At 46.9% G+C, this 11,833-nt stretch overlaps 1 protein-coding gene across 1 annotated transcript; it reads left to right on the top strand.

Moving 5' to 3' along the window:
• Window positions 1-461: 461 nt before the first annotated feature.
• Window positions 462-8,872, top strand: LOC132584812 (trans-1,2-dihydrobenzene-1,2-diol dehydrogenase-like). The gene is made up of 7 exons (XM_060256736.1): window positions 462-688; window positions 1,460-1,571; window positions 2,775-2,938; window positions 4,387-4,639; window positions 7,464-7,588; window positions 8,394-8,544; window positions 8,691-8,872. The coding sequence occupies exons 1-7, from the start codon at window positions 596-598 to the stop codon at window positions 8,810-8,812; spliced, it is 1,020 nt and encodes a 339-aa protein (XP_060112719.1). The 5' UTR covers window positions 462-595; the 3' UTR covers window positions 8,813-8,872.
• Window positions 8,873-11,833: the final 2,961 nt, after the last annotated feature.

The raw sequence follows: 11,833 nt of genomic DNA, 5'->3' as shown, positions 1-11,833 counted from the left end.
AGGCCAGACAGCTGAGGGCAAAGAAAGTGGGTGGGGATGCCAACCTCCAGGGAAGACCTGGGGATTCCCCCAGAATTACAACACATCTCCAGACATCAGTTCCCAGAAAGAACGGATGCTATGCAGGGAGGGAGCTTTCCACTGAGGGAGCTTTCCAACCTGAAGCTGCAACCCTATCGCCCCACGGCTCCAGCCTCTGGTTAGGAGGGACCTGGCAATCCAAGATCTACCTAGTCCCTGGTTCCATCTGAACAAGGGAAAAATAAAAGGGAGGGTCATCAAGACAGCACAGCAGGGCTGTAACATCCCTGGGTGGGATTAACCAGGCACGCTCCTTTCCCCCCATCAGCACGCTCAAATTTCCCCAGCTGGCCCAAAGGCAGTACCCTTATTCATGCCCGGAAGCCGCGATATTGGGTCCTGGCCATATAAGATCCCATGATCAGCGCGGCTCCGGCGCCCCCTGCTGGTTTCCTCTTCGCCCTATAAAAGTCCCGATGTTCAAGTTCAGCGATCAGAACCGGATGGCCGCTCCCTGCCCAGACCAACAAGCGACTCCGAGCAAGTAGCGGCACCTTCGGATTCCCTTCTCGCCATGGGACCCACCCGCTGGGGATTCTGCTCCGCCGGGAAGATCAGCCACGACTTCCTGGTGGCCATGAAGACTCTGCCCCCGGAGGACCATCAGGTGGGAGGAGGAGGAGGGTACAGCTCCCGAGGACCATCAGGTGGGGGGGGGAAGGCGGGTACAGCAGAAAGGGGGCAAGTAGGGACAAGACCACCCATGCAGGATGGAGAGAGGAACGCCTTCTTTGGCAGCTGCTAAACTTTTGGTCTGAAGCGGCAGGACGAAGTTGGAGTCCCTGGAACCTTTAAGACCAACAAAGTTTAATTCTGGGTATAAGCAGGACGTTTTTTGTAGGAAAAGCCCAGCAGGAACTCATTTGCATATTAGGCCACACACCCTGGCATCACCATTGTTTCACACAGGCCTTTTTTTGTAGAAAAAGCCCAGCAAGAACTCATGTGCATATTAGGCCACACCCCCTGACAACAAGCCAGCCAGAACTCTGTTCCTGCTTTTAAAAAGCCCTGGGTATACGTTTTTGGATGCATGCACCCTTCTGCTGTATCTGATGGGATCGTTTGTATGATTTCTGTACTATTTTTAGCACTGACAAAACAGCCCTCGCAGTAGGAAAGCAGAAAGCCTGAGTTCTTGGAAAGCAGAGAACAAACAACATTAAAATGGGGGTGGGGTGGCCGAATCTTGAAACGGGAATGTGAGATCCTGTGGAGAAGGAGGAATGGCCTTTCAAGGGCACCAGCAGAAAAACTGGAAGTACAACTCTTGCCATAGTATGTGTGTTGGGGTGGGAGGGGAAGTGACTTGAAGAGAGGCTGGTTTCTTTGGCTCTAATGATACAGTGGTAGGTGAAGGTTAATTCTCTGTCCCAAGGTGGCAGCCATCGCTTCTCGGGAACTCAGCCGGGCGCAGAAATATGCCCAGACCCACAACATCCCTAGGGCCTATGGCTCTTATGCAGAACTGGCTCAGGATCCAGAAGTCGGTGAGCAGCTTTCACCTAAACAGGGGGGTTGGGGGGGGGCTTGGCAAGGGAACGTGGATGGCTGTGGTTTGTGTGTACAAAAAGATGCTGTTGCATTTGCCTCTCATTGTCTGGCCATATGGTCCCATCCTGACTGAAACGGTGGCCTCAGAGATGGGTCATTCCCTGGCCTGCTACTTAGCGGTTGTTTTCATTGGGTGTTTTCATTGGGTTGTTTTCATTGACTTTACCTTGGACCCTCCTGCATGCCAAGTGGGAGCTAGTTAGAGGGCTGAGTTAGGACTAGGAAAACTCTGGTTCAAATCTGCACACTGGGTAGCCCTGGGCCAGCTGTCCTCTCAGTCTGACCTACCTCAAAGGGTTGTTGTGAGGATGAAATGAAGAAGAAAAAGAGGGGTGGGTGGGCCAAAAATGTAATGCCCATGGGCCTTCCAAATCTCTTTTAGCATGTTAGCAAGGATAGGTACCTCCCATACCTTATCAACCTGCCTGACAATTACAATCATCTTTAGCAGCTTTGCGTAAGACCACCCTATCATCTGCCACAAGAAAGGACCTCCGTTGTGGCACAAAAAATATAGAATTCCCTCTCAATTGTTACTTTCTGTTCATGAGAGAATACTTTTCCGTTTTGTCTGGCATGTTCGTACTCGCCATCCTCCTTGTTGGTTTTTTAAAATTTCTGAGATGTTTGCTGCATTTTAGGGTAAGGAACTGGATGGAAAAGAAGCAAACAAATCTTTAAAAAAAATAAACATAAAGCTCTAACTTGGGTAGCCCAGACAAGCCACATCTCAGAAGCTAAGCAGTGCTGACCCTGGCAAGTATTTGGAAGGGAAACCACTGAGGAATACCAGTGCCAAGAGGCAGAGGCTACCAGATACAAGCCACCTCTCTGAAAAACGTCCTAACCCCACAAAGGGTCACCATGGCACCCAGGCTTGCAAGCACATACACTCACACCCACACAACACATACACACACACACAAATACTTCTAAAAATAAAATAAAGTAAGCTCAAGCCTCAGGAAGGGGAAGCTTGTCTGGAACCACAACACCAGAAGTATTGGGGAGAGTGGAGGGGTAAAAGAAAAGAGGAAAGCTTGTAGGGTTGGTGGGAGGATGGAAGTCACTCCCTCCCTTCTTCTGGTGAGCTGCTGGGTTAGGCAATTTCTTTCCTTAACTGTACTTCCTTTCTACAGATGTGGTGCATGTGGGGGTGATCCATCCCTTTCATCTCCCATCTACCCTCCTCTTCATTGAGGCCGGGAAGAATGTGCTGTGTGAGAAACCAATGGGCATGAACACTGCAGAAGTCAAGGTGATGGTGCGGGCAGCCCGGGAAAAGGGGGTCTTCCTCATGGAGGTAAGAGGCTACGGTGCCCCCATACTGGGACTACATGGAACCTTCTGGGCAAGAAAGACCTTCTCTCTGCACTCAGCAGCCCACTGGAGATCTGAGGAGATCGTTAGTACGATCTCTGTACTATTTTTAGCACCTGCGAAACAGTCCTCACGGCAGGAAAGCAGAAAGCCTGAGTTCTTGGAAAGCAGAGGAGGACTAACATTAAAATAGGGATGGGGTGGCTGAATCTTGCCTGCTTGTTTCCCCAGTGGAGACCCAAAGTGGATTACAACATTATTGTTTTCCCAGGCGCCCTGAAAAGCAGAGTTCAATGAAAAATCTTTCAGGAAGTGTTAACAGACAGCAGATCTGTTTACAGAAGGACTGCTGGTCTCAAAGGAATTACACTTTCATATGGGAACCAGGCTGCAGGTAGGGTTGTCAGCTTCCAGATGGGGACTGGAGATCTCTTGGAATTACAACTTCTCTCCAGACAACAAAGATCTGTTTCCCTGGAGAAAATGGCAGTTTCAGAGGGTAAACTCTGTGCCACCCCCTTTGTGCTGGCCTTCCTCCCTTCCTTGAGCTGAGCTCTCCCCAGGGTCCACCCCCATGTTTCCAGGAATTTCCCAACCCAGAGTTGGCATCCCTACCTATGAGTTTGACAGAAACATCCAGAATTCTGGGTTGGATTCACACACTGTTGAGTCTTGTGCTGGTGTAATAATGTCAACCAGGGCTTTTTTTGTAGCAGGAACTCCTTGGCATAGTAAGCCACACACCCCTGATGTAACCAGTCCTCCTGGTGCTTACAGTAGGTCCTGTACTAAAAGCCCTGTAAGCTCTTGGAGGATTGACTACATCAGGGGTGTGAAAAGGAGTTCCTGCTACAAAGAAAGCCCTGAATGTCACCGCCTGGATTTTCCTGCACAGCAAGAAAAAAAATGTATTTTTTAATTATTTATTTAATAGGCTTATATTCCGCCTTTTCCCGTTATGGGCTCAAGACTGATCACAACATATAATATAGCAATAAAAACCTACATATCAAAGTTAAAACACCAATTTAAAATGTAGGAGGTGAATGATTATAACGGCACAGTACCCAATGCTGTGGAGCTCCACTCTTGGAATCCTTCCAACAGGTGAGGCTAAAGAACTTCTGGATTGACATCAGCCTGAAGTTAGGTATTCATTAGCCTCTTAACATCAAATGGAGGGAAGGACTGTGGCTCAGTGACAAAGTACCTGCCTTACGTTCAAATGTTCTCAAGTTCAATCCCCGCCATCTCCAGTTATAAGGATTTCAGGTATTGGAAACACATCTCTGTTCTTGGAGAACCACTCTGGTCAGAATGCAGAACACTAAGCTAGATGATATATTGCAGGTTCATATGGTTGAAAATTGTATGACTTCTGCCTCCAGATCTAGCCCCAACCTCCTGGACAATGTTCTTCTCCTATTGCAGGGTGTCTGGAGCCGTTTTTTCCCTGCTTCAGAGAAGCTCTGCTCCCTGTTGAAGCAAGGGACCCTTGGGGAGGTGATGGTGGTTCATGCCGACTTTGGAGGCCCTCAGCTAACGATCCCTCGGTGTATAGAGAAAGAGCTGGGCGGAGGTGGCTTGTTGGATATTGGCATCTACTGTGTCCAGTTTGCCTGCATGATCTTCAAAGGAGAGAAGCCCGAGTCCATTGTGGCCTCTGGGTTTTTGCATGACACAGGTCAGTCATTGGAAGGGTTGTCAGGTCTGATTGTCACACCAGCAGGGCGATTGGGGCTGAGTGTTCTGGGAGTGGGTGGGGACATCTTGAGATGTGCAGGGCATGCCTGTGATGTCCTGGTTTGGGGTCAAAACTCCATGGTAAAATTGCCCTCGAACCACAGAGTTTTGCCCCAAACCCAGAATGTTGCCGCCACCCCAACATCACTTCTGGGTGACTTCAGCATGTTGCACACAATGTTGCTTTTTGGTAGTGGTGGGGATTTCCTCCCACAGGCTGCTGTTGGGCATGAACTTGCAGTGGGGGATTCCCCTGCACCCACCTGGGAAATGGTAACCCTAGTTGGGGGATTGGATCTGTGAGGGGTCGCTGGAGGGGTCTCTTGGCAATGTGATTAGTTTGGCTTTGTGCTTAAAAGCAGTTGAACATATGAAGCTGCCTTATACTGAATCAGACCCTGGGTCCATCAAAGTCAGTATTGTCTACTCAGACTGGCAGCGGCTCTCCAGAGTCTCAAGCTGAGGTTTTTCATGCCTACTTGCTTGGACCCTTTTTAGTTGGAGATGCCAGGGATTGAATCTGGGACCTTCTGCTTACCAAGCAGATGCTCTACCACTGAGCCACTGTTCCTTTGTTGCAATGCTAGAACTTCAGCACAATGGGATCTGCTTTGCTTGGACTGCTGGGCAGTAGTGGAAACAACGTGGTGGATGCAGTGGAGGCAAGGAATGGGGAAAGTGATTGGACAGCCAACATGGTGTCATGGTTGGATTTCCAGGCCTGAATCCCACTCTAACGTGGAAGCTCATTGGGAGAACTTTGGCCAGTCACAGTTATAACTTAAACAGCCTTACAGGGTTGTTGTGAAGATAAAATGGAGGAGAGGAGGAGGATGTAGGCTGCTTTGGATTCTCATTGGAGAGGAAAGTGGGAGCATAGATAGATAAATAAATAGACCCAAGGACTTAGCAACAGAATTGCCAGATTCAAACATGGGCCTATTTAATTCAGAATCCTGTTTCCAACAGGAGTCAGTCAGATGACTCTGGAAAGCTCCAGAACAGAGACTGAAGGCTGCATATTTCCCCTCTGGACATGGAAGATTTGTTTGGGGAATGGTGCACTAACCCTATACATAGGGTATAGGGAGGGATAGATAATTGTGCAAGTTGCCAACCACCAGGTGGGGCCTGGAGATCTCCTGCAGTTACAGCTGATCTCCAGACTCCAGAGATCAGTTCCCTTGGAGAAGATGGCTGCTTTACTGTAGACCACATCTTCTGTGGCAACGCATCCCTGCTGAGCTCCCTCCCCAGATTCCACCCTTCCCAGGCACCACCTCCAAATATCCAGGAATTTCCCAAAGCTGGTGAATGGATGCTCTAGGACAGAGTTCCTCAGTGTGGCACCAGTGGGCACCATATCACCTGTCAGTTTTCCCCTGGAGCTCACCAAGCATCTCAGAAAGTGGGTGGGGTCATTGTAAGGTCGAACGTTTGACTGGCTGCCTTCATTCCAATGAAAGTATTTCCCATGACTGGCCAGCACCCAGTGTTTCCTCAGTCAGCTTGTGGTTCTATTTGCCCTTTAGACTTGCCTTATTTTTATTCCCCAGTTTTTCTTTCTCTTCTCCCCCCACTCACACCAGCTTTCCTTCCTCTTTTTATCCAGTAGTTGAATTTCTGTGCATGAGGCCAGAGTTAGAGAGACAACCGTTTTCGCACACAGCTTACCTCGCAGTCGCAATCCTGTTCCCTCCGCAGCGTCTGGTCGGATTTCCCATCATCTGCGCCGAAGTTACAGGAAGTGCTGCGGCTTTTGCGTAGCAAACGTAAACCGCTATAACCCAGTTTACATTTGCTACACAAAAGCCACGGCACTTCCTGTAACTCCGGCGCAGATGGTGGAAAATCCGACCGGACGCTGCGGAGGGAACAGGATTGTGACTGCAAGGTAAGCTGTGTGCGAAAACAGTTGGTCATAGTCCTGTCAGAATCAGGGCAACCCTTGCTATTGATCTGAGGCATGGGTCAGCATAACAGCAGCAGAAAGGGAATAGAGAGGAAGATATTTTTTTTGGGGGGGGGGAACAGGTGGGATCAATATTCCCTCTAAACTGAGTTAGTGTGAGCTAGCTTACAGTTTTTTAGCCTCCAGCTCACACATTTTTGTTTTAGCTCAGTGTCAGAACTTGTAACTTCACTAACCATTGTTAGCATAACTGACTCCATGCTGTAACCAAAGACTAACCCAATGTGCTTTGCACTAGGCCACTAACACAGACTCATGTGCATTTCAAACAAACTGTGATCACTGAAGGATGGCAGATAACCCCTGGTCAACATCTGCAGGTGGCCTTTGAAGCCAAGCCGAACAGGCCTTCACAGCGGGACGCTATCCTCCCTCCTGATAACAATCCCTGGGAAGGAGACAGTCGTCTCCAAACCGTGTGAAAGATGGTTTTATTATTGCTTTTAGTATTGCTACAACAACCGCATAAAACTGTAACAAATGCCAGGCTTGGCATCAGTGTTATCTTGTACCTCTACCTCTGTAGTTCTCAATAAAGCCTATACTTTTGTAACAAGTTTGGGCCTCGATTGAAGTTTCTCCAGTTCTGACACTCAGGAAGGATAACCCCAGAGGAAATTAATTTATGCAGTAGCTCACAATTTTAATGCCACTAGCTCATGGAGTAGAATTTTGGCTCACAATACTTCACAGCTTAGAGGGAGCATTGGGTAGAATAAATCCTCAGATAAGAACTTGGGTCACTGCCATTGTTGAATATGTGATTCTTTCCCTCCCCACCCCAACCCCACAGGGGTAGACAAAACGGGTTCTATCATCCTGAACTTCTCAGGCGGTCGCCAAGCTGTCCTCACCTACACCATGACCATCAAGCTGCCCAATGCAGCAAGCGTCAGTGGCACCAAAGGGATCATCCAGGTAAGTTCTTCCCAACAAGGATGTGTGGGTGCATCGTGGGGAGGAGGGGTTCTGCTTTCATCCTGGAGAGAGGAAAGTTGGGCATTGATTTACACAAAGTAAAAACAATTTTTTTTAAAAGTGGGAAGACTCAGTTTGGATCTTGGCCACAGTACTGAAGGGGGTATTAATTCCATTATCCCCTCATTGAAACCAGCCCTGCTGATTGGCTATTAATTTAATCCCAGTTAGAAAAAAAGAGGTGCAATAGATTTGGCTTGGGGTACCCAGCAGAGGTCCCTGTAAGCATACAATATCAACTTTTTGTTGAGCAGGAACACACAGGAATGCAGTTCTGGCTGTCTTGGTATTAGGGGTGTGGCCTAATATGCAAATAAGTTCCTGCTGGGCTTTTTTCTACAGAAAAGCACTATGCAAAACAATGATGACATCAGGGAGTGTGGCCTAATATGCAACCAAGTTCCTGCTGGGCTTTTCCTACAAAAAACCCCTGAACATACCCTTTCAAGCCACCTCTGTTAGGAAGAAGACAAAGGACTAAGCAGAATTTCCTGTGATCTTACGCCGTGCTTCTGGGCCTTGCCTATGTCTGCTTCTCCCACAACTAGCAGAATACAGTATGCAAATATGTTTGATTAGCATATGCAAAGCAGAATTCCACTTTTGAGCTTACCCCTGGGAATGTCTGAGCCCCTGCACATTCGTTTGACGAAAAAAGCACTGGAGTGGTCCTGTTCTTGGTGCTCAGTTCTGAAACTTGTTTTCATTTATGATCCGTTTTCTCTTTTTTCCCCTATGCCTACAGATCCCAGGCTTTTTCTGGTGCCCAGTACAGCTGGTTGTCAATGGGAAGAGTGAAGAATTCCCTCTTCCCCCTCCCTCTCAACAATTGCACTATTCCAACAGCACTGGTCTGCGTTATGAAGCTGAACATGTTCGACAATGTCTCCTCCAAGGTAAATATCCCAGAGCCCACTGTGGGGGGGGGGGGGGATTCACAGCATCGGAAAGCCAAGCAGGGGGGAAGTCATGTGGTCACCTGGGTGCTCGAGCTTGGCTCAAGCCTGAATCCTGACTATGCTCTCTTGCCTCTCTTCCGCAGGCTTGAAGGAGAGCCCCATCATGTCCCATGCAGACAGTGAGCTGCTCCACTCCATCCTGGACGAAGTTCGTAGGCAGCTGGGGCTGTCATATGCCCAGGACCAAGCCTACTGTGTCCTTTGAACATTTTTTTGTGCCTGCAAGCAGAGAAAAAGAATTATGCAGTAAAACAGATAGCATAGATTTCTAGCTGCAGCATTGCTCTTTCTTTGGATTTTGCACGAAGTAGTGTGGGATGCATAAGCTTAGTTCAGGTATAATGGGAAACTAAGGGTAGCTAGTATATGGACAAACTTATGGGATCCTTAGGAAGGGGGACGCACTGAGGCCTTGCAGGTGGGGAAGGGGCCTCCCAAGCCAAAGAAACCTCCATTCGCACTTTACATATTCCACTTTGCATAGCATCACTTGTGTATCTGTTGTCTTATTTTTATGTTGGCCGGGACTACCTGAAATCTTTTAAAGATGCCACTTCCCAGAATCCTTTGCAATTCTCAATAATTTTAGTGGTGTATGAGAAACCTGCAGGTCTGCCACTGTTGAGGGGGAAAAACAGGAAACTCTTGGAAGCTCAGAGAAGGCACTTTTGTTCTTAGTCTAGTAAATTAAAAAGCAACTAGCAATTAAGCAATCATCAGTAGGAACAACCAACAAGACAAGAGATTCCACTGAATCCCTGAAGTTTCTATCCGGGCAGAATTCCCAAGCAGTTTATATAGTATCTTCAGTACAGATATACACGCAGTACTTTGCTCAGATTCCAGATTCTTTTCTCACACCAGCCTAGTTCTAAAACCTTGAAAACTAGCTTATCTTTCCCCAGATCTTGTACTTGCAACTGTAAATCACTGTAAGGCACAGTGTTCTTTAACAATGCATCCTTTTTAGTACAAACAATTGAACATATATCTAGAATTAATTTCTTGACCATGCATTGAGGATTAGATGTTCCTCAAGCTATTTCAGTGATTCTATAATTCCGCTGCCTCAGCAGCTTGAAACTCATACTAATATTCTGTTTTATTCTCTCTCAATTTTTGTTTTTCACTTTACATCTGCCTCCTGTTTTACTCTGTCAGCACCCTCATTCTCTGCATCCTTATGTAATTCTTGACAGGATTCACTACCCATTTCATCGCAATTGAGGTACAACACTTCATAACCATGATTGTGATATCAAGAAAATCAAAACAAACCAAAACATACAAAGAACAGACCTTTAAGAATGTACTTTCTCACCTCTCAGGCTCTTTGTCCCATTTGTTTAGTTAATTTAGTTAACCCCAATGGGACTCAAAATGGCTTACAACATTCATTCCTTCTCTGTTTTACCCTCACAACAACCCTGTGAGGTAGGTTAAGTCAGAGTGTGTGACTGGCCCAAGGTCACTCCACAAACTTCCATGGCAGGCTGGGAAAGAACAAAGTGACCTGGATTTGATTTCCACTTCCCCCTCAGGACAATCGAAACTGGAAGAGATTCAGAGTGGAAGTGCTGGATTGCATCCAAGACATGGCTACTGGGAGGGGGGAGGCTGTGCAAGAGAGGGAGTAAAGCAAGGAAGTAAAAATGAGGTTAGATAAGAGGAGTGGAAGATTTTTATTTATTTAGTTATACCTTGCCTTTCTCACTACTGGGGACCCAAAGGAGCTTATGTTATTCTCCTTTATTTTCACCTCGTGACAACCCTGTGAGGTAAATTAGGTTGAGAGTATGTGACTGGACCAAGGTCACCCAGTGAGCTTCCCTGGCAGAGTGGGGATTGGAACCTGGATCTCTCCCAGATCCTAGTCCGGCACTTTAACCCATAAACCACTCTTGAAGACGAGGTAGGAAAGAATGAATATGCAGGCACATTTCTTTTATTTTGTTGTTCATTCTAATCTGACTTGTCACTTCTTAACAAACCATGTTGCAAATGTGAAGAAGCACCCCATAGCAACTCACAGGGTGGCTACACAAAAAGGACAGATAAAACTGCGTGGGGATGGTGTGGTTATCTCCACTTCTCTTCCAAGGCACTGAACCAAATCCTTGTGATTATAGCCTTGGATAAATCCAAGTAATTGGCAGCCAGTTAGAACATATGGAATGCCACTGGATGAGATGGAGTGAGCACACCTCAGTTTAAAAGCGGGAAGGAAGACGCTTCTCAGATAGGGGCTTGGAGACTCTACTTAAGAGTGTCAGGCTAGCCAGGACTTTTGTTGGCTTTTTAGGTAGGGTGGGTAGGCCTAGGGAAGAAAGCTTATTTTAGGTGATAAATAAGCATCCTGTAAAAGCCAGAAGCTCCAAATCTACCTAAGCACTTTCTGAGAACCAGGAATATTAGGTGAAAGGGTAAATTTACACCCCTGATGGAACCTGTGTTGTGGTAACCAGGTCCATTAAACTTCCTCACCTGAGGTAAACTTTTTGAGGAAAGGAAGCAAGATTCTCTCCTCTGCACAGCTTTTTTTGTAGCAGGAACGCCTTCCTGCTCCCTGATGGAGCTAATCATCCAAGAGCTTACAGGGCTCTTATTACAGTGCCTACTGTAAGTTCTTGGAGGATTGGCTATGTCAGGGGTGTGTGTCCTAATATACAAAGGAGTTCCTGCTACAAAAAAGCCCTGCTCCTCAGTGTTTGTTTACGATTTCAAAGTATTCAGTCTCTTGTGGGGAAAAGTTGCAACACTGCCCCAGTTGAGCGTCATTTCCCCAAAACTGAAACTTTCCACACATAACCCTCTTTTGAAAACCTGTTTTTTTCCCTGTTTGAATAAAACATGTTATTTTGCCTTCGCCTGTGCTCTGTTTGTCCAGTTGGATATTTAGTGAAAGGGGAACTAAATCTACCTCATAAGTGCATTTGATATTTTTATAAAAGCATCTGAAGAAGAGATGGGGCACACAGTATATACTCTACCAACACTCCAACATAAACATTCTCATGAATGGGGACAGTTGAAGATTCAAAGATAAAGGGACTGCATGAAGCTGCCACATAATGAATCAGACCCTGCTGCTTTCCAGGGTCTTCCATATCACCACCTGATCCTTGTAGCCAGGGGTCATTTAATAGAAAAAGAGGTGCCAGAGTTCATTAGCACAACTTATTTGCATATGCTGCACACCCCTGACATCACTGGAAGGTGTACAAAA

Source organism: Heteronotia binoei, chromosome 15 (genome assembly GCF_032191835.1).
Source record: "Heteronotia binoei isolate CCM8104 ecotype False Entrance Well chromosome 15, APGP_CSIRO_Hbin_v1, whole genome shotgun sequence".
Taxonomy (NCBI): domain Eukaryota; kingdom Metazoa; phylum Chordata; class Lepidosauria; order Squamata; family Gekkonidae; genus Heteronotia; species Heteronotia binoei.
The sequence above is the reverse complement of the archived record's forward strand: the minus strand, read 5'-3'. Positions and strand labels throughout refer to the sequence as shown.